The sequence below is a fragment of the Schistocerca piceifrons genome, chromosome 1 (genome assembly GCF_021461385.2).
Source record: "Schistocerca piceifrons isolate TAMUIC-IGC-003096 chromosome 1, iqSchPice1.1, whole genome shotgun sequence".
Lineage (NCBI taxonomy): Eukaryota > Metazoa > Arthropoda > Insecta > Orthoptera > Acrididae > Schistocerca > Schistocerca piceifrons.
The window spans coordinates 400715070-400739451 of record NC_060138.1 but is presented as its reverse complement, the minus strand read 5'-3'; the positions used below and the strand labels follow the sequence as shown (position 1 = coordinate 400739451).

Below are 24382 nucleotides of genomic sequence, written 5' to 3'. Positions count from 1 at the left end.
CCGGGCTTGAAAAAAACTTGTGACCTGGAATCTGTCACCTAATTTTTCCTGCAAGGTGTGGCCCACACCTCTTCCATGGCTAACACCTAACAACAGAACTTTCCTCCTACTTTCTACTTTTTTTGAAACACTTGGTTTTCTGTGAAAGACTGTTAAGTACTGACTACACTTACATGTACCTGAACCTTTTCCTTAAGTAACTGAGGTAGCAAGGCAAATCTATTGTTTGTGCAAAGATGGAACCACCATATACTGTTCTCTTTCTGTGAACCCTGTTCCATCCTACCACTTCCCACTTGTCTTCACCCTTCTTACCTCTTAACCACGTCAGTTCCTCCCTAGCACTATCCAGTTCAGCCTTAAGGGCTCTAATATTCCCTTCTTGTTCAGCTGTTTTTCTATACCTTAAATGTACTCTGCAATACCATGGGAGAGACCCATTTACTTCCCCAATTCCCATGCCAATACATTCCCCCCAATGTAACCATCGGTCAAAACAACTGCACAGAACCCCAGAACTAACTTACTTACAGAAAATTAAACACTTCTTGCTCATGGTTGTTTACAATGTCTTTACAAAACTTATCTAGGCAATAACAGTAATACTCTATTAACTACAGGATGCAAGACTCACTAAAGTTATGTGGAACAGTAATATACATATATACTAATAATGTAGTAACATAATGGATTTAAACTAACATTAAAACTCAAAACTTGTGTACCAAAAAATTAGGCCTAAGATTGCATATGCGAAATATGTACTTTACACGCTTTGAAAAGAAATAAAGCATAGAACTTAAAATCTTTAATTCCCTGAGTAGATACATTACTACTAAACATATGTGTAATGAAAACAACCTAAATTCTTCACTTAATACCCAAATGTCTTAAATTTGTATATAAACTTACATCTGAAGTATGTGGAAACTGGCCCTTAGGTTACATTTTTTTTGTTCAAAAAATATTTTGAAATGAGTGAAACCTACAATAGATAATATGAAATGGAGTCTAATTAACTTCCTGGTGGTGTAATGTTAACTTACTTGACAGTTGTTATAGAATTAACTACTTACTTTGTGTGTGTGAAATCTTATGGGACTTAGGTAACTGCTAAGGTCATCAGTCCCTCTACTTACTTTATGAGCTCAATATTCAAGCAGTGGTACACACACACACACACACACACACTCACACACACACACACACACACACACACACACACACAAATGTTGGAAGGAAGGAAAAAGTTACAACATATTAAAGTTTCACTGTTCATGCAGTAAAACTACAGTATCAGGCATGATGCTCAAATTTATTACTTCTTTATTACTATCTCTACTCCCAACACATTTTGCAGACAGTATCCACATATACCACTAAATGTACATGCAAAATTATATCATTGTGTGACACGTGGTTCAGGAGATATGATGTTTGATTCATGGAAGTTCGATTCTGAAAGAATTGGGGAAGGGGTTTACTGGTATTACTTGAAGTCCCCTGCTGCATTTTTGTACCTGTATGTGAAGGCTAATCCCAGGAACTACTGTAGGGATTTTGATTCATGTTTCACTAATAGTTAGACTGCTTCATGAGGAAGGTTTTTGTGTATAATTTCTAATTACAGTGATGATGAATGTACTCCTCTTGTTTTATTCCAAAATTTAACATAAACATTCTTCATCTCTGGAACTGGAGATACTCTGTAGATGCACTAGTGTAAAATCTTTGATCTTATAAAACACGAGGAATTATTTTGGTGTAACTGTGATTTGTGGTTATTTAACTAAGGTAACCTACCCCCATGAACCATGGACCTTGCCGTTGGTGGGGAGGCTTGCGTGCCTCAGCGATACAGATGGCCGTACCGTAGGTGCAACCACAATGGAGGGGTATCTGTTGAGAGGCCAGACAAGCGTGTGGTTCCTGAAGAGGGGCAGCAGCCTTTTCAGTAGTTGCAGGGGCAACTGATCTGGCCTTGCAACACTAACCAAAACGGCCTTGCTGTGCTGGTACTGCGAACGGCTGAAAATGGTAAAATAGTCCCCCATTCAGATCTCCGGAGGGGGGGGGACTACTCAAGAGGACGTCGTTATCAGGAGAAAGAAAACTGGCGTTCTACGGATCGGAGCGTGGAATGTCAGATCCCTTCATCAGGCAGGTAGGTTAGAAAATTTAAAAAGGGAAATGGATAGGTTGAAGTTAGATATAGTGGGAATTAGTGAAGTTCGGTGGCAGGAGAAACAAGACTTTTGGTCAGGTGAATACAGGGTTATAAATACAAAATCTAATAGGGGTAATGCAGGAGTAGGTTTAATAATGAATAAAAAAATAGGAGTGCGGGTAAGCTACTACAAACAGCATAGTGAACGCATTATTGTGCCCAAGATAGACACGAAGCCCATGCCTACTACAGTAGTACAAGTTTATATGCCAATTAGCTCTGCAGATGAGGAAAGAATTAACGAAATGTATGATGAGATAAAAGAAATTATTCAGGTAGTGAAGGGAGACGAAAATTTAATAGTCATGGGTGACTGGAATTCGAGAGTAGGAAAAGGGAGAGAAGGAAACATAGTGGGTGAATATGGATTGGGGGAGAGAAATGAAAGAGGAAGCCGTCTGGTAGAATTTTGCACAGAGCATAACTTAATCATAGCTAACACTTGGTTCAAGAATCATGAAAGAAGGTTGTATACATGGAAGAATCCTGGAGATACTAGAAGGTATCAGATAGATTATATAATGGTAAGACAGATATTTAGGAACCAGGTTTTAAATTGTAAGAAATTTCCAGGGGCAGATGTCGACTCGGACCACAATCTATTGGTTATGAACTGTAGATTAAAACTGAAGAAACTGCAAAAAGGTGGGAATTTAAGGAGATGGGACTTGGATAATCTGACTAAACCAGAGGTTTTAGAGAGTTTCAGCGAGAGCATAAGGGAACAATTGACAGGAATGGGGGGAAAGAAATACAGTAGAAGAAGAATGGGTAGCTCTGAGGGATGAAGTAGTGAAGGCAGCAGAGGATCAAGTAGCTAAAAAGACGAGGGCTAGTAGAAATCCTTGGGTAACAGAAGAAATATTGAATTTAATTGATGAAAGGAGAAAATATAAAAATGCAGTAAATGAAGCAGGCAAAAAGGAATACAAACGTCTCAAAAATGAGATCGACAGGAAGTGCAAAATGGCCAAGAAGGGATGGCTAGAGGACAAATGTAAGGATGTAGAGGGTTATCTCACTAGGGGTAAGATAGATACTGCCTACAGGAAAATTAAAGAGACCTTTGGAGAAAAGAGAGCCACTTGTATGAATATCAAGAGCTCAGATGGAAACCCAGTTCTAAGCAAAGAAGGGAAAGCAGAAAGGTGGAAGGAGTATATAGAGGGTCTATACAAGAGCGATGTACTTGAGGATAATATTATGGAAATGGAAGAGGATGTAGATGAAGATGAAATGGAAGATACGATACTGCGTGAAGAGTTTGACAGAGCACTGAAAGACCTGAGTCGAAAGAAGGCCACGGGAGTAGACAACTTTCCATTAGAACTACTGATAGCCTTGGGAGAGCCAGCTCTGACAAAACTCTACCATCTGGTGAGCAAGATGTACAAGACAGGAGAAATACCCTCAGACTTCAAGAAGAATATAATAATTCCAATCCCAAAGAAAGCAGATGTGTTGACAGATGTGAAAATTACCGAACTATCAATTTAATAAGTCACAGCTGCAAAATACTAACGCGAATTCTTTACAGACGAATGGAAAAACTGGTAGAAGCCGACCTCGGCGAAGATCAGTTTGGATTCTGCAGAAATGTTGGAACACGTGAGGCAATACTGACCCTACGACTTATCTTAGAAAATAGATTAAGGAAAGGCAAACCTACATTTCTAGCATTTGTTGACTTAGAGGAAGCTTTTGACAATGTTGACTGGAATACTGTCTGTCAAATTCTAAAGGTGGCAGGGGTAAAATAGAGGTAGCGAAAGGCTATTTACAATTTGTGCAGAAACCAGACAGCAGTTATAAGAGTCGAGGGGCATGAAAGGGAAGCAGTGGTTGGGAAGGGAGTGAGACAGGGTTGTAGCCTGTCCCAGATGTTATTCAATCTGTATATTGAGCAAGCAGTAAAGGAAACAAAAGAAAAATTCGGAGTAGGTATTAAAGTCCACGGAGAAGAAATAAAAACGCTGAGGTTCGCCGATGACATTGTAATTCTGTCAGAGACAGCAAAGGACTTGGAAGAGCAGTTGAACGGAATGGATAGTTTCTTGAAAGGAGGATATAAGATGAACATCAACAAAAGCAAAATGACGATAATGGAATGTAGTCGAATTTAATCGGGTGATGCTGAGGGAATTAGATTAGGAAATGAGACACTTCAAGTAGTAAAGGAGTTTTGCTATTTGGGGAGCAAAATAACTGATTATGGTCGAAGTAGAGAGAATATAAAATGTAGACTGGCAGCGGCAAGGAAAGTGTTTATGAAGAAGAGAAATTTGTTAACATCTAGTATAGATTTAAGAGTCAGGAAGTCGTTTCTGAAAGTATTTGTATGGGGTGTAGCCATGTATGGAAGTGAAACATGGACGATAAATAGTTTAGACAAGAAGAGAATAGAAGCTTTCGAAATGTGGTGCTACAGAAGAATGCTGAAGATTAGGTGGGTTGATCACATAACTAATGAGGAGGTATTGAATAGAATTGGGGAGAAGAGGAGTTTGTGGCACAACTTGACAAGAAGAAGGGACCGGTTGGTAGGACATGTTCTGAGGCATCAAGGGACCACAAATTTAGCATTGGAGGGCAGCGTGGAGGGTAAAAATCGTAGAGGGAGACCAAGAGATGAATACATGAAGCAGACTCAGAAGGATGTAGGTGCAGTAAGTACTGGGAGATGAAGCAGATTGCACAGGATAGAGTAGCATGGAGAGCTGCATAAAACCAATCTCAGGACTGAAGACAACAACAACAACAACAACAACAACAACTAAGGTAAAATATGTGACACATTAACTAATGAACTATACACAAATTACAACAATTGTTTATAGAAGAAAATAAATTGAACAATAAACTTTGGTGTCGATTTCAAAGGGTGTGGCTGAAGAAAATAATCTTGTCTTTAAAAGGTTATAAATTACAAACACATAAGATATACTAGTGAGATTAATTAGGTGATTATATAAAGTAATTTTTATCATAGCAAGAGAAATTATAGTAACTGAAATAAAGGAAAAATGGGACATTTGAGGAAGGGGAGTAATTTACAACATGACCTGGATGGGATTATAGTAGTATCTGCAGTTATAAGTGACAGGTAAGGGAACTATGTCTGGTCATGCGGTACTGAGATTGGGCAGATGGGCATTTTTATTAATTTCCATTGTTTCAAGGTAGTTTATCTTCCTTCCTTCCTTCCTTTATGGATAATATTACTTACTGCGCCTAGTAACAGTGGCCTTCTATAAACGAATGGTATTCAAAAGCAGAGTCTTCTTTTCTAAGTTTACAACTTTTGTGGTGTTCTTTCAAGTGAGTGCTTGTAGACCTGCAAGACTGACATATATATAATTTGCCACAACTACAAGTAATTATATATAGTTCTCTCTTTTCCAAAGCTGGAGTACTGTCTTTACCATTGGGCAGAAAGTGTCCCAACAGTGTTGTCTAAACTATCTTTTAAGTTAGTGAGTGCTTCACTTGTTTGTACACATAAAATTTAAGAGTTGTAGAAAATCTATCTTTGAAGGGGAAGAAGCAACCATTCGCCATACAGTTGAGACATTACGTGGTCAAAAAATACATAAAGAAAGAAATTGTTACTAAGCATCCTGTAGGATAAGTCCGTCTACTTCAACTGCAGAGCGGTTCTGTGCTTTACACTCTCAACCACTCCTTAGAAACCTACCAACAACAATACCTCCATTTTTGTCACTTGCATCCTTTTCATGCTGTAGCTGCACAGGCACCTGGTTCTCTCACCACTCTCAAGAACCAGTCGCAAGGAGCACCCCCCCCCCCCCTTTCCACCCCAATTGCCCAGTATCACCCCTCTCCCTCCCATCTCAACTCCCATGACCCATTACCACCCCATAGTGGAATAACTAAACCACATCCTCCACCTCTGCTTTGACTATGTTTCATTGTGCCCTGAAATGAGGATTGACATTTCTAAAATCCTCCCCATTCCTTCCAGATTAATATTCCACTGCCCATCTGATCTATGAAATATTCGGGTTCATCCTAAAGCCATAATTATTCCCAATCCATGAGTGTTATTCTTGTAAAAGACTTAGGTGTAAAACCTGTCCCATGCTCCCAACCATTACAGTCCGTTCTAGTTCTGCCATAGTATATTCTGCTCCATCAGGGACAGGGCTACCTGATGCAAGCCACATCATATACCAAATTTAATGTAACTTCTGCACTAACTTTTATGTGGCATGATCACCAACTTAGTGATAGTGCATGTTACTAAGCACAACATGATCGGCTTCAGTGCCTGCGTCAGAGTCTATGCCATTCTGTGTTTCCCCCACACGCTCTCTTCTGGATAACATAGATGGTAATTCTCCTTACTATATGCTTTTCTGTTCTGCGGCCTTCTTGGCCTCAATCTCCACTGTCACACATCCACAGCCATAAGTAGTTGAAGCCAGCTATATTAATGATAACGATTTGCAACCTTGTTTATTCTACATATTCTCTTTGTTTTATCTGCAAATTGCCATTTTTTCCATAAAGTAAAACATTCATCAATCTGAATATTGGTTTGATCAACCCAGTGCTTTACTGAGTTAGGACCTTATGAAATGGGTCAATTCTAACCTTCTACTGACATGAAAATTGTCCCACCCAAACATTTGTGGGAACTTGGAAGTTAAATGAGGAATACGAAAAAAATGTGCATATTGGGATTTCCCTCATATGCAATTCACGGTCAGAATTAAATACTTGTAAGTTTCAGAAAAAGCCCCAGAACCAAGAAGGAGATAGAACACAAAACCTCTTGAGTTGTCTGATACTCATTGATCAACCAGGATATGCTTTTTCCCTGTACCTGGTTTTATTAATGTATGTAAGAGCTTCATTACATTTCACAAAATAACCTTCCATTTTTGTGTGTGTGTGTGTGTGTGTGTGTGTGTGTGTGTGTGTGTGTGTGTGTGTGTGTGTGTGTGTGTTTTTGTTATATCATTATTTTGCTCTCTGTATTTAAATAGCATTGTCTACAAAGCATAAAAATGAAATGGACACTTCATTGGAGATACAGTTCATATCAATACCCATTTGTATTGTGATATATTATGAAATTTTAACATATGCAAGTGCCATGATAAACACTTACTGTTATCATCACTTGTAGGCTTAATTGTAATTGTGCTTTTTTAAAACCTTTGAGAACAGTAGGCCTATCCTCGCTCAAAACAATCATTCTCTAATTTCATTGTAAATCATGTGAGAAATATGTTATTTTTGAGAAATTTTGGATGCTTACAAAACCATATTTTCATAAATTAATAGTACTAGTGTCATGGATACGTAACTTACTTCATAGCAAATTAGTGTTTGCAGTTCACAACTACGTCCAAAGAATGCATCACCCCGGAATTTCATTGTATATAAACTGAAATAAATGTGTATTTTTAAGAATTTTTTTGTAAGCTGCCATTGCTCTTTACATAATCTAAGAGTGATTAGCAATAAGTTGGTGTTTTGTGATTTAGTACTGTAGCAAATATTTTAACAAACATATTGTGTTACAGCAAGTTTTCCCATAAAGAGGAGTAGCCATATGTAATACATATATAATTTGCATTTATCATAAAGTAAATCTGTTTTTGGGTTTGTTAACAAGTATAATTAACCTCAAATGTTTTAGGAAACTAGTAATTTTTACCATAGGCTTCTGTGTTGCCTTAATAGAATTCTCATTCTGTATATTTGCTTCAATACTTATAGGGAATTAGCAACTTTTTAGCTCAACATATTAAAAGACGATCAGCAGGCTTAATTTAAAGTTATTTGTTCACTTCCCTGCAATACGTTACACCAGCCAAAATGAAGCCCGACTGTGAATGCTTTTCTCGAAAACAGGATGAGTTGGTTGACATTCATAAGCAGCTGGAAATCGCCCTGATTAGTGTCAAACGATTGGCAGCTGCTGCGAATCAGTGTGTTGGAAGAACTCCAGAGAGTCCTGTAACAAAATCGAAATAGTATGGGAAGTGATAGGGAGTGAGACTTGCCCCAGTAGGTTCCAAAACATTGTTCTTGGTAGTGAAGGTAGACAAGTACAAAATCAAGAGACTATGGCAAAAAATTTTAATGAGCACTTTTTAAGTGTTGCTGAGAAAACAGGACACAATGGCTCCTTAGAAGAGGCCTTAAAAATACTGACAGGTCATTTCCCAAATTCCACAGAGCAGGTATACTATGTGATCAAAAGTATCCGGACACCTGTCTGAAAATGACTTAAAAGTTCGCGGTGCACTCCATTAGTAATGCTGGAATTCAGTATGGTTTGGCCCACCCTTAGCCTTGATGACAGCTTCCACTCTCGCAGGAATACGTTCAATCAGGTGCTGGAAGGTTTATTGGGGAAGGCAGCCCATTCTTCATGGAGTGCTGCCCTGAGGAGAGGTATCGATGTTGCTCAGTGAGGCCTGGCACGAAGTCGGCTTTCCAAAACATCCCTATAGGATTCAGGTCAGGATACTGTGCAGGTCAGTCCATTACAGGGATATTATTGTTGTGTAACCACTCCGCCACAGGCTGTGCATTATGAACAGTTGCTTGATTGTGTTGAAAGATGCATTCACCATCCCCAAATTGCTCTTCAACAGTATGAAGCAACAAGGTGCTTGAAACATCAGTATAGGCTTGTGCTGTGATAGTGCCACACAAAAAAACAAGGGGTGCAAGCCTCCTCCATGAAAAAGACGTCCACACCAAAACACCAGCATCTCCGAATTTTACTGTTGGCACGACACACGCTGCAGATGTCGTTCACCAGCCATTTGCTATACCCACACCCTGCCATCGGATCGCCACATTGTGTAGCTTGATTCGTCACTCCCCACATTTTTCCACTGTTCAATCATCCAATGTTTACGCTTCTTACACCAAGTGAGGCATCATTTGGCATTTACCGGCTTGATGTGTGGCTTATGAGCAGCCGCTCGACCAAGAAATCCAAGTTTTCTTACCTCCCACGTTATTGTCATAGTACTAGCAGTGGAAACTGATGCAGTTTGGAATTTCTGTGTGTTGGTCTGGACAGATGTCTGCCTATTACACATTACGACCCTTTTCAACTTTAGGCGGCTCTGTCAGTCAACAGATGAGGTTGGCCTGTACATTTTTGTGCTATACGTGTCCATTCACATTTCCACTTTCCTATCACATTGGAAACAGTAGAACCAGGGATGTTTAGGAGTGTGGAAATCTTGCTCGCAGACGTATGACACAAGTGACACCCAATCACCTGACTACATTCGAATTCTGTGAGTTCCTTGGAGTGCCCCATTCTGCTCCCTCACAATGTCTAATGACTACTGATGTCACTGATATAGAGCACATGGTGATAGGTGGCAGCACAATGCACCTAATATGAAAAGTGTCTGTTTTGGGAGGTGTCTGGATACTTTTGATCACATAGTGTAGGTATTGCCTCCATAACTGTACAGGGAGCAAGATTAACCATTATTTCTTTAAAAAGCAAAAATTCAGTCGGTGATGACAACATCTCCAGCAAACTGCTAGAAGCCTGCTGCAATCAGTTAAGTGAAGTCCTAGATCATATATTCAAATGCCTCTCTGAAACAAGGTATCTTCCCTGACAGGATGAAGTAGGCTATTGTAAAGCCCCTCTACAAAAAAGGTGATGCCTCAGATGTTCATCCTAACTCTCGTTTGACTATATTTTCTAAAAGTCCTCAAAAAATTAATACATGGTAGGATAGTCATTCACCTAGAAAACTTTGGAATAATTGTTAACAGCCAGTCTGGATTCACAGAAGGCATCTCCACAACCAAAGCTATATTTTCATTTACCAATAACATTTTGGAATGTCTTGACAAGAAGACATTGCCTGTGGGCATATTTTGTGATCAGTCAAAGGCCTTCAACTGTGTCAGTCTTAGAATACATATAGAGAAAGCATGCTACTTTGGGCTCCAAGGACAAATGGGCAACTGGGTCAAATCCTATCTACAGGGCAGACAACAGAAAATAGTGTTAGATGATAACACTGCGCAGGTAGGAGGGGTAGATTCAGACTGGGGAACGATAAATTATGGAGTTCCACAAGATTCTGTCTTTGGTCCCCTGTTATTTCTCATTTATATCAATGACCGGTCTTTGTCCTCAAACAAAGCAAGCAACTTTACAATGTTTGCAGATGGCACAAATATTGTGGTAGACAATGACATCCCTTGACCTAGAATTAAGTGCCAACCGATGACTTGAGGACATTCTAAATTGGTTCACAGTAAATTTTCTATCAATAAATCTCAGCAGAATCAGTTACACTCATTTCAATTCTACACACAAAAGCCCACAGGAGATAAATGTTGCATATGAGAACCAGCAGATACAGAGGGTAGGTTGTTTGAAATTTGTGGGCATAAATACAGATAACAGGCGTAATGGGGAACATAAAATCCACCAAACCCTGAGAAGGATTAGTTCAGCAACATTTGCCATCTGGATAATCACCATAACTGGAGACATCAATGGACTCAGGGTGTTTGTCGATCCTCCTAACCAACACGTTTGAGGTGCTGTCCTTCACTGAAACTTAAACTGAGCCAGTAGGTGTCACTTCACCTGTTCTGGGGAAATCTGTTTTGTCCAGTGTCAAGAGAAGGCAGATGCAAAAGACTAAGTGTTTGTTTATTGTTGGCAGTTCAAATGCACGGTGAACGATGGTATTGCTTAGGGAATTGGCATGAAGGGACATGAAAGGACTCCAGGTGCACTCAGTGTGTGTGCATCAGGGGGCCTCATCCAACATGTTGAAGAGGCTGTTCCAGCAGCCATTGAAGGAACAGACTGCAAGCAACTGCAGATTATGGCTCATTTTGGAACAAATGATGCCTTTATGCTGGGTTCCAAGGTCATCCTTAGGTCATTCCAGCAAATGGCAGAGAAGAATGAGAAGACAAGCCTTGTGCATGGAGTTTCAACAGATCTCACAATTTTCAGCATTTTCCCCAGAACTGATTGTGGCCCTTTGGATCTGAGTCAAGTGGAAGAACTGAACCAGAGACTTCAACAGTTCTGTGAGAAGCCAGGCTGTGACTTTCTGGACTTGGCCCATGGGTTTGAGAACTTAGGCTCCTCCTAAATGCATCAGGTGTGCACTACACATCAGAGGCCGCTACTCCAGTAGCTGACTGTGTGAGGGTGTACACAATGGTTATTTAGATTAGGCAGCTCTCCATACAATCCAGATAACGATAGCTGCAGGAAACCCATAAGTATCAATGTAAGATTGAAAGAAATGCCTCCCACAAGTGAGAGGATTAAAATTCTAATGGTTAAATACTGAAGCATTGGCAGCAAAATGTCAGAGTTTGAAGCGCTCCTGAAAAGCAGTGAAGCTTACATAATATAACATACAGAAAGTTGGTTGAAACCTGTAATTGATAGCACTGAGATGACTGGGGAAAATTTGTGTGTTTATTGAAATGATAGGGAAATGGAGGTCATGTATTTGTCACCGTGGGCAAGAAACTCAAACCCACCTAGATAGAAATTGAGGCTGCATGTGAGATTGTTCGGACAAGACTCAGCATCACCGATGAGCATAAAATGACAATTGGATCCTTCTGTCACCCACCAGACTCGTCTCCCACTGTAACCAAAAACTTTAGAGAATACCTCAGTTTGCTTGTACGTAACTTCCCCAATCATACTGTAATCATCATTGGACACTTTAATCATCCCACAATTAATTTGAAAAATTACAGTTTTGTTTATGGTGAGCATGATAAGCCATCCTGTGAAACATTACTAAATGCCTTTTCTGAATACTGCCCAGAGCAGATAGTTAGGAACCCCACCCATTATGGAAATATATGGGATCTAATAGCAACAAATAGACCTAACCTCTTTGAGGATGTTCACATTGAAATTGGTGTTAGTGACCATGACACAGTTGTCAACAATAAGGAGAACTAAAACAAGCATAAAGATATTTATGTTCAGTAAACTAGATAAAAAATCAGTAGTGTCATATTTCAATGAGAAACTTGAAACTTACAGTACAGGGCAGGGGCATGCAGAGGAACTACGTCTCAAATTTAAAAGAACAGTTGACCATGCAATGGATAGATATGTACCCAGTATAATAGTTCATAATGGGAGAGAACCTTCATGATATACAGTCACCGTAAAGGAATTTCTAAAGAAACTGAGATTACTGCATAATAGGTGTAAAGCAAAGCATAGGGCTATAGAGAGAGATGGAACATGTTTGTCTGTCAAAAGAGTAATGCATGATGCCTTCAATGCCTACCCTAGTAGAATGTTGTCAAATGATATTTTACAAAGCCCAAAGAAATTCTGGTTGTATGTGAAGGCTGTTAGTGGATCCAAAGTTAGTGTCCAGTCCCTGTTGAATGATGCAGTAACTGAAATTTTTATTAGAAATGAAAAGCTAAAATCCTTTATCTACAAAGGAAATGTTCCTTTACAAAAGAAAGCCCAGGAGTACTGTCCCAATTTAATACCCGCACCACTGAAAAGATGAGTGAAGTAAGTGTTAGCGTTAGTGGTGTTGAGAAACAGCTGAAGTCATTAAAATTGAAAAAATATCCTGGGCGTGATGGAATCCCTATCACATTCTATAGTAAATTTGCAGCTGAGTTAGCCCCTCTTCTAACTATAACCTGTTGTAAATGCCTCAAACAAAAAACTGTGCCCAGTTCTTGGGAAAAAGTGCAGGTCACACCCCTCTACAAAAGGATAGTAGAACTGATCCACAAAACTACTGTTCAGTAACCTGACATCAATTTGTTGTAGAATCTTAGAACATTTCTGAGTTCAAACATAAAGAGGTACCTTGAACAGAATGACCTTCTCAATGCCAAGTACAATGGAGTCTGAAAACATCGGTCATGTGAAACCCAACTTGCGTTTTTCTCACATGGTATATTGGAAGTTTTGGATCAAGGCAACAGGTAGATGCAGTATTTACTGATTTCTGAAGATCATTTGACTTAATGCCACACCTATGCTTATTGTCAGAAGTATGATTATATGGGGTATCAAGTGAAATTTGTGACTGGATTGAGGACTTTGTGTCCTCTCTACCAAAGCCTGTTATCATGGATGGAGAGTCATTGTAAGATGTAGAAATAACTTTGGGCATGCCCCAGGGAAGTGTGTTGGGACCCCTGCTGTTCATTTTATATATATTAATGGCCTTGCAGAAACCTCAGACTTTTTGGAATTGATGCAGTTATCTATAATGAACTACTGTCTGAAAGAAACTACATAAATTTTAGTCAGGTTTTGATAATTGGTGCAAATATTGGCTACTTGCTTTAAATGTTCAGAAATGTTAAACTGTGCACTTCACAAAGTGAAAAAAATGTTGTATTCCATGACCTTAATATCTATGAGTCACTGTTGGAATCGGCCAACTCATCCAAATACTTGAGTGTAACACTTTGTAGGGATATGAAATGAAATGATCACATAGGCTTAGTCCTGAGTAAGCATGTGGTAGACTTCGTGTTATTAGTAGAATGCTAGGGAAGTGCAATCAGTCTATAAAGGAGGTTGCTTACAAATCACTCGTGCGACTGCTTATAGAATATTGCTCGAGTGCATGGGACCCGTAGTGCATAGGACTAACAGGCGACATTGAACATAACACAGAGAAGGGCCGCACAAATGGTCACATGTTTGTTTGTTCTGTGTGAGAGCATTACAGAGATTCTGAAGGAACTGAACTGAAAGACTCTTTAAGATGGATGTAAGCTACACCGAGTAAATCTATTAGCAATGTTTCAAGAACCAACTTCAAATGATTACTGTAGGAATATACTACAACCCCCTACATATCTCTCACATAGGGATCGTGAGGATAAGATTAGAATATTTACTGCACGCACAGAGGCATTCAGACAATCATTCTTCCTGCATTACGTAGGTGAATGGAATGGGAAGAAATCCTAATAACAGGTACAGTGGGATGTACCTTCTGCCATGCATTTCACTGTTGTCTGCAAATGTAGATATATATGAAAGGTGGGCATGTAAATATGCTAGTTGACAAAAAGTCAACCAGCTGGAAGGGGTGGAGGAAACGAAATGAAACTTCGCAATTTTTGAGAGAATTTGTGGTGGTGTTTCAACAGCTACAAATCAAGTCAAACTTACAAAGAACATGGCATATAAGCTGACTTATCAGTGTGACATTGCACCTCTTCTGGCCTGGTTACATGCACTGTAGCTAACCCATAACTGTTGTAACTGGTCTTGATATCCTGGATACTGGCAATAGAGCGGAGCTGATTTCTGAGTTGGTCCCACATGTTCTATAGGGGCCACATCTGGGAGTCTTACTGGCCATGTGAATACCTCAACATCACACAGTACATAGAGACATGTGCCATGTCAAGATGAGCATTGTCTTGTTGAAGAATGAAATCATGGTACTGTTGCTTTTAGAGGTAATACATGAGGATGCAGGATACATGTGACGCACCATTGTACCGTCAGAGTTCCTTGAATCACTGCCAGCCATAGCCTTAAGTCATACCCAATGTCTTCCCACACCACAGTGTCAGGAGTAGCAACACTGTGCTTCTGCAAGACATTGGAAGAAAGAACTGTTGTCCAGGTTGCTGCCATACTCGCTGACAATGGTCATCAGGGGAAATACAGAACCGCAATTCATCGCTGAACACAATGTAGTGCCATTCGTCAGCATTCCGTGTTTCACAATTGCAGCACCATTCTAAATGCTGCTTTTTGTGTTACTGTGTTAATGGCAGCATACAGTGGGATGGTAATTTCGTAGTCCAGGTGCTGCTAGTCTCTGACCAGTTGTGCAGGATGACACAGACTGTTACAAGATGTCCATTACTTGTTCTCAGAAGGCAGGCACAGATGTGAAGTGATTATGAGGGCATTATGATGTGCTGGTGCCAAAATACAGTAATCCTCCTTTGTGATGGTCAGATATGGTTGACTAGAACCTTGATGACGAATATGCCTGCCCTCATACTCCCATGCAGTCCTACATCGGGCCAATCTTACAACTCAATGCTCCACAAATCTGGAAGGTGAACAATTCCTCACCTGGCCAAATGGAGACCAACAGCAAGGCCCATTTCAAACTCTTGTCGGGTGCTGATAACACTATCTCACATGATTATGCAGCATCTCTGTATTTTTGACAGTGATCATTCACATCTGATGCTGTTTGTGTCCCTTATGTATCCTATGACCCCTGGTAACAACATTGAAAATAGTGCACTCTGGTGACCATTCTACTTGACACGAGAACTGTATCTCATGTATATACATCTGCCTATGGTATGTACATATGTACAAAGTTACATTGACATCTGACTATGATTTCTGAGTTTTTCACTTCAATTGTCAGGTATCTTATTTGCTGTTAGTACCACTGTACTGAATGGTCATTATGTAGGTGGTTGACTGTTTCTTTGAAATATCTTTTATGCATATGGTGTTTTATGTTTCCCAGAAAAATCTTGCTGATTTAGAAGAAGAAAAACTGAGAATCCATGAGCATCTGAACAGGAAAGACACAAATTGTTATGGAGAAGAGAAAGCAACGGAAAAGTTACATGAAGATTTACAAGATATTGAGGAAGAGACAAGATGCCTGTTGGAGGAAAAGACTGAAATTGAAATAAGGTTAGTCAATAAGATAACCTGCATGATTATGTGCAAATCTGTTTACATGGTGATGCTTTGAGGTATTCCTGATAGCCAGCCATAAAAGGTAGGTGTTTTGTGTGTGTGTGTGTGTGTGTGTGTGTGTGTGTGTGTGTGTGTGTGTGTGTGTGTGTGTTTTGTGAAGTAATTGTGAGCACAATTTGTCTTTATTCATTATTTAATATTTTTTCTGTAACATCCATTATTAAATTTGCTTAATATAATTTTATTTTCGACTTTGTGCAGCATTGTTGGATGATATTTACTCTTGTTATCTACCTTGCTTGTTTTACCAGTATTTAGGAGTGCCCAGTTTTTCATCAGGAATGATGCTCATTTGTACCTTTGCGGAGTGATATTTTGCTTTTTAAAATTGTTGGCAAATACTAAGTAGGATAACACAATGCAGACTTCAAAGAAATTCAGATTGTTAATAACAGGGTGTCTACGACCCGGAACAACCGGTAAATCCGGGAATAACCCGGGAATTTTTTCATCCGGGTGAAAACGGGGCATTTTTTAGAATTCCGGGAATTTCTTGTTGATTAAGTTTTCAGTTAATTTTTTTGTAATTTTGACTGGTAAGAACCAGTACTCTTAACTAAGGGATATTACTGTATCCCACTACTGCAGAATAATACTGCAGCATTAAAACATGAACGAGAGAAAAAACAAAAATAAAACTTAAATTGCAAAGTAAATGCACCATATAAAATAACAAAGTGCTCGTACAAGCGTCTGCCAACAGCAGAATGTGTCAAAGGCTTTTTAGTACTATTTCCCGCTTCTGGCTACAGAAATGTGGCTGTTAGCTGTAGCAGCAACCAGGCACATGGTACCCGGAAAAATTTTACTGGCGCGCCCAAGCTGCCAGATTCACACTTGTGCAGCAGGCCCGGATCTAGTGGGGGGTGAGGGCAAACCGGGGTATCAGAACCGGCTGGCAATTTGGGGGGGGGGGGGGGGGATTTATATTCTTGAGGAAAAAATCCTTGTTTCACAAAGCACCTAGCATCCAGCGCACGTCGGTCTATCGACGCACTTCTGCTGGCTAGAACACATTCTAAGTTGATTTCTGAATGAATTATAAGTTGATTTTTGAATGCGTGCATATTGCATGTGATGCCTCTGCCAGGGGAATTGTCGTCACATCTAGAAACAAACTTTCCTACAGACAAAACAGGACGAGGCTTTACGAGCTGAGCGAAATAAAACCGAACTGGAGAATGCCAAGCGCTGCTTGTTTATGTGGTTGATTCGGTTTGCAAATATTCAGGGTTGTTATAATTACTAGGGAAATCCATAGATTCAGACTACCAGAGTGGAAATAAACGACTAACAGGAATAACAGGTAAGAAAGATTACGTATTATCTTCTCGGTGTATCCAGGAAAGTGAAATTTTGACAGAAAAATTTTTGGCCAGGTTGCTACACTAGACAGAGCCGGTTGCAGTCCCCGGCTAGCAGCCGTTGAAGTGCCATTCTGGAAGTAGCGCGGGAAACACATTGTACGAACTCGTCATAATGACTAACCGGAGAATAATCTGTGGATAACTAAACTGGTGATTGTGGCAGGGGTAGTAAAGTTAACCGGAGAATGAGTTTTGACAGTGGTAGGAATAGTTACAGAATTAGTGATGATAAGACTGTTTGTTGGAACGAGGAAGGAGAAGAAACGGGGACATCACACAAATTATGGAAGAATATGACAATTCCAAATTTATACAAAAATTTCATTCTATTTTTCGATCTCATGCATGAAGTGGAGTGCATGAATGAAATGTGAAACTACTATTTCCTAACGTAAAGCTTTTTGCTTGTAGTAGGCCAAATAGGTATTTCGTATTGGTACTTCGTGAATTATTTTGTTATATTATAAAAATGATCATTATTGCCAAAACAGTGTCGCGTATTTGGTGTGTGTTACAATTGCTGCAATATTAGAAAGGCCTATTTTGTTTTATCTGGCACATAGTGACAAAATAGACCTAATGAGATCGAGAAACCACACCAGTCTTGGGTACTATATTAACAGCTTTTTCAGTATTAGACGACGACAGTTCCATTTTTCACGTAGCAAAATGTTTGACGAACTTTGATAAGGTAATAGTTCTTTCGCAGAAAGGAAAGAACACCACGTAAAGGTGTATAAAGCTGTAGCAAGATTATAGAGAAAAATCGCTAGGAGCTAAGGATTGAAGAAATGAGTACTGTCTTGCCTGTCTCCTGTCTTTACTGATTTTAGGTGTCCTATATTTAATTTTATGTTACGCAGAAGAGCAGTCATTAGTTAACAGGCAATAAAGAGTCCAGATTTTCTGAAGAGTACTTGTTCTCCCGGTTACAAATAATCCTATCCAATACTAATTGCGAGGGGTTGGGCAGAATGTCAAACCGGGCGACTGGGAGCAGGATAGGCACTACAGGACAAATTAATTTCCACTGTCCTGAAATAGTTTGATGGCATCCTTTACAAAATATACACGTTTGAGTTCCACAGAGCGAAATATAGTGATGTGCGCTATAAGAATGTTGTTTGAAAAGGCGTGTCACTGCACTGCGCACGTAAGACCAAATAGCGTGTCTTACATTTCCTCGAAGATATATGTTTTATGTATAAGACTCTTCAGAAAGATGTGCATTACAAAATGACCTTATTTTTGAAATTTTTTTTTTTTTTTTTTCCGTTCTGATGCGTAGAGCAGTCTGAGTTATTGCTGGAGGGGTGGGGGAGGGGGGGGGGGGGGGGCGAAGGGTGTAGTCTCCACGTGACCCATGTTTACATTTAGTGATTTTTCTGTTTCCTCTTCGTTTACTGCTCTCACGTCAAATGAAAACAAGACGGATTTCTGTGGCTGGGAGCTATCAAGTGAATTAAAATATATTCACATAATTACGGAAGACTAAAATATGTTACTAGTTTCAGATTTTCTTTTATTTCCACCTTTCTGACAGTCAAGCATTAATCGCCTTGCAGAACAATAAAGTTATTTTTGTCGATTTGCTAAAGAAATTTGGCTTTTATTAGGGTTTCCTGCTGAGGCAGTGACTTTATTTGAAACAAAGTGTTTAATTCCACACTATTGGCTAGTTTCAACTGCTCGCTGCGTTTCAAGTGCATGTTTTCATCTTCTAGCACGTATGGCATTATGCCATAACAAAGAACCAAACATGAGATAATACAGTACTGGTACTCGAAGAAAATTTATGTCCCGAAAACCAAAATGAAAAGTTTCATATCAGGTCGAGGCCTACGTCATTCGGAATCTGGACATACGAATGTGCACTGTAAGGCGAACTGTGCATTTTAGTATGGTTCACAAAATTCCGACGCTCTTGGAGTGTCTGATGTCTTGTTTCTTTTATGACAAGATGTAAGATCTTTAAATGTTTTATACGTACGAGCATACAGGCTTCCTACGTCACTATAGCTGCGCAAGCACGGTGACACCTCTTACCTGGCGCTGTCTGGCAACTGCTGAAATGAATCTATTTCTAACAAGTCGCGGGAAAATATTACGAATTGTTGTTTGAAAAGCGTTATTTTCAAAGTAAATTTCCTTTTACGCAAGATGAACTATGTGCGAGAATGTACAATGAATTTCCTAAATCTCTTTAAAAATCAACTCTTTGTTGACAAGCCATTTAGAAGAATTTCTAGCCCAGAAGGTCAGAGTTTTATGTCTGTATTAAAAATTTTACTGGCGTATTTGTGTGATGTATCTTAAAGTGTAACATGCGCTAAACAAATAAACATTACATGTGAAAGCTTAGCTTCTCTTGTAGCTTATTGCTCTTCAAGACAAATATTATATGCGAAAGCTTTGCTTTTCTTGTAGCAACGCTATGTATATTAATTTAAACCATTAAATTTTCCTGTTGGTGGAATTTGAATTTATTATTGTGCTTTCACCAGAGATAACCATAATCTTAGCTAAGGCAGCAAAGTGTTTTAGTTGCAAAATATTTCTTTCTCACTTGCATGTTAGTGTGTCGTCTTCTAGTTAGGGAGTGGTTTCCTCTTCCATCCCCTTCCTTCTGTTCAGGTGCTATGGCTAACATGCTGTTAGCAGGAAACGCATTGTCTGCCTCACTTAACAGCATATTTACCTGGTTGTCGTATGTCCTCCAGCTTTCCTACACTAGTAGGTTATAATTACCACTATGCAGTCTGCAGAGAGAAAGGTTTCAGCTATAGAAACATATGCATATGGAAACAGAGTCGAAATTGGTTCTCCTGTCAGAGAAGCAAGAAAAGAAAATAAAGAATGGGTTTGCTAGGATCCAAGAAAGAAAGGTGATAGAGCCCCAAAGACAGAGTCCCATAGTTCCCCCGTCACAGGATCCCCTCCCTCATGGGTTCTCCACTGAGACGCTGAAGGATGAGTGGTTGACATATTCGTACATAATGGACTTGTCTTGGCTTCACCTACACAGGCCCCAAAAATTGATCCTAACATACCCCCATGATAAGCATGAAGGTAGGAAGCAACAACACATTCATAAATCATTAAGTAGTTGCCATTACTAACATGTCCATCCATTATCACTATCTCTACAAGCTGCTATGGCCTATGGTAGGTAACCTCCCTTATAGAAAGTATATAATTGTTCCTTATACATAACATATGAAACACACCATCTATATTTGTCAATGTCTTATACTGTAGCTGTAATGCGATTTGTTTCTATTACCCCAGCCATTTCTTTTATTTACAAGAGAACTATGGTAAGACCCTTTGTAATAGCACATTGGCAATACCAATGTTGTTCTGCCACTAAAATTAAGATAGGACCATAGAAGATAGATTTGAGTTAAAGACAACAGACAGAAAGAGTAGAAGAAACTGTTCCAGGGAAAATGAAATTTGAAATAATGAAACTATTAACTTGGACATTTGATAGCCATCATCTCTCCAAATTTGCAAAGAACACAGATTCTCCTGGGGATATAAAACTATTTAACATCTCAATATCATATTTCTTCACTTGAACTTGTAACTTATTATATTACTAACATATTATAGTGTAATATACAATAATAACTCCACGACACACGTCTTTGCTACCGCAGTTGAGGTAACACTATGGCTGCTATTCCAGTTATAATGTGTAACTGGCTTATCATAGCAGCTAATCTGTAACAGTTGAATGAATGACTGACCTTTTTTTATTACTCAAGCAAAATATTAGCATTGCTCTCTCTAAGATTAAATAATTGCTTACAAAAGGCCGCCATTTTACCTCCGGTAACTAATTATAACGAAACAAATATAAAGAAAATATTTCTGTAACCCTCAAGAAATAAATATGTTACACACATTAGTGTACCAGGCTGATATTATGTCAGTAATAATCAGTGATGTACCCTAGATTAATTACTACACACTCCTCCCAGATGGGAGAGAAGGTGCATCATAAATCGTTCCCCCCTACATATCTGTAAAATAATACTCTTTTTCATTGCAGCTGCAAATCGTAGTAAGTATGATATCGTGCACAGTCCACTACCAATAAACTTTCCTCCTTCAGCAGTCGATAATTGACATAATACATTATGTGAAACACATTCATAACTTAATGCTCTACTCATTAATTTTTATATAGTTATTACTATAATGCTTAAACACAAGAAACATGTTAAAGTCTCTACTGGTACTCTGACTTCCCTGACACACAAACAGCATTCAAAACTTAATTCCTCCTCTGAATATTCTTTACCTTTTAAATATTTTTTATAATCAGGTTTACGATCATCATATACTCTCATGTATTCACTTTGACACAGAAATTCTTTTTGGTTTTCTGCTACACTGCACATAAAATTACATGTACCAGTGGTAGATGCAACTTTTTTTCTGTGCTTTCTGTTCAATTTGTTCCTGTAGATGGTCCTCCAACCTAGTCAAAATGTTTGGGTGACTAATTACTTCACCAAATTCTCTACTTTGTTCTAATGCCTGTACTTGGCCTTGTGTATCTGAGATTTCACTATGTATACTTTCTAATTCATGATTTGACAATTCCTCTAACTGTTGCTTCTTCTTGTTTATCTTTTTTAACAGTTCTTGAACCTCCTTCCTTCCTAACTCACTCTGTTTTTCTATATCAACTCCTTTGCTAACTTCCATAAGATCTTCTCTATAATACAGGTTTTATCTGCCTCTGTAGCTAACTCCCCCTCCCTGTCCTTTTAAATCTGGCAGCACTAGTCCTTGAGTCTTAGTGCTATTTTTTAATTCTTCCTTTTAAGTCTTAACGAGGGCCATTAATGCCTCCATTTTCTTAGTCCAAACTGGTATACAACTTTAACAATAATAGCGATGTTCTCATCTGTATTTAAACAATGTCACTAGATTCTGGTTCAACTACTCAAACCCAGCGCGGTGAGTCTGTTCTACTCTTTACAGAATAAATTCCTGATAAAAAAATTATATTCACGCTGTTTACAGCTCATCTAATCAGACCTACTGCTGGCTGCCTCTGCTTCATACATAGGTGAATGAACACAGCAATGAGCGACGGTGTAGTTGTTGTATCATCAGTGTTGCTTATACTGTTGTTATAAACACAGAGATCAGCTTACATTAGATAAGAGTCACATGGCATTGTGTGAAGCTGAATTTTTGAAGGCTGCAATATATTGTTGTCACTGGATCACCTGAGTTATAAATATTAAAATCTCATGTAGTTGAGTAGTATATAGCCATGGCTAGCATATATATCTAGTGTGTAGAAGGACATAGGTTTAAATTTCACAAAATGCGATGAAATTTTTTTATTTCAAAATCTAATCAAAAAGGCTTCGATTATTATTTTTATTCAGTTGCTTGATTTAAAATGTGTGTTGTGTTTTTTTTAAATTTGTGAAACTTTTCTACACCATTTCCATCATTATATTGACTTTTTTATTTGGTGTTCTTTTTCTTACTGTCATTCATTTTTTGTTTGGAATCTGCCAGTGCTGCCTGTATCTCACAGTCAAGTGCCAACCAGGACTGCTCATCAGTTGGTAACATGGCAGTTTGTATAGCCAGTGTGAGAATAGTTTGAGGTGTGGTAACCAGTGACAGTGAGAAATTACAGTTTGCTTTTAGCACTAAAAGTGAAAATTTTCTGTCTTGAGTTTGCTCACAGAGATTAGCTTGAATCATCATGAACAAAGCAATCATGATTTTAGTTCTGCTGCAGATTGTTCAGATATTTTCTGGGATACATTGCACATCATGAGATTGTTGTTAGGGTAGGACTTGACTTTAAATTCAAGACTTTGACATGCATTGTTTGCTGCTATTCAGTCATGGTCAGTAAAAATCAGCTGCTGACAGAGCATATCTTATTTCCATCATACCTCACTGTGGCTGCTTCCAACATTCGTCTGTGTTACACATTAACAGTATTTGTGAAATGACCTGCCATGTTTGTGTGCCACCTATAACTGAGTCTAGCCGGCAACTGATTGGTAGCACTGTAGCTGCAAGGCACAGACGTCAACTGACAAGTTATTTTAATCAAACTGTAGGGTGCTAAAATGGAGTGTTGTGGGTGTGGTTTTGGTTATGGTGTGTTCCACTCGAGGGGCTATCTGTCATGTGGTTGAGATACATGTCAACTTTATAATTACCTTGCAGTTGCCTTTTGTGAAGTTACAAAAATGTAGTGGGCTTGCTGTGCAATGCCACTAGACTGTGCTGTGGGACTTCTTCACCTTATGTAGATGGGGCTGGTGCTGAGAGAACTTTGATCTGTTGAGGCTAGTAAATTATGTAAATGGTTTTGCAGTAACTCTTCTGTATTTTACACACAGTGTTTCCATGTACAGCTCCCATTACAATTGTGGGTGAAAAAATCTCTCTTAACTAGTAGCTCCAAACAGATTACAACATGTGTTGATCTTCTGATTTGACATTTCAGAACAGAATGACAGTCCTCATTTATGATCTTCAGTTGTTTGGGTGTTGACATTGTTGCCCACACCCTTTGCTCCATGGCTTCCAAGACACTGTCAAGCCATGACACCAAAGCATAAGTGGGTCTCCACAGCAGGTGGAGAAGCACACTTGCCATTGCGCCTTGTAAGAAAAATGCTGATTTTTGTTCCACAGATGTGAAGAAGATGGATTTTGTGCAACACATTCTTGTATATTATTAATAACACGTACATCAGTTGCTTATACTAAGAAACTTGTCCATAGAACAGGAGTAGTTGACCACTAACAAATATTTTATAGTCTTCTCTAAAACTGAACTTTATTAGTCACAATTTTTGTGTGGTTGCAGGTATATTATTGGAAACATGTTTCTGAATAATTGATACCTTTGTGGACTGAAGTGACTGACTAAATCTTTATGCAGATCATTCTTATCTCTAGTCTATCATTCTATGAACTGAACCATTGGTTTTGAAAGGAGAAGTATTATTTATGACAAATTTTGTTAATTAA

The 24382-nt window shown here is 38.9% G+C and overlaps 1 protein-coding gene across 2 annotated transcripts in view; it reads left to right on the top strand.

The window, feature by feature from the left end:
- Positions 1-24382, top strand: part of LOC124787904 (pleckstrin homology domain-containing family D member 1-like) — a 167078-nt gene that overhangs the window by 70511 nt on the left and 72185 nt on the right. For both annotated transcript variants that reach the window (XM_047254897.1, XM_047254889.1), the window contains exon 7: positions 15745-15917. In XM_047254897.1, the coding sequence (XP_047110853.1) occupies positions 15745-15917 (173 nt within the window). The remainder of the gene's footprint in view (positions 1-15744; positions 15918-24382) is intronic.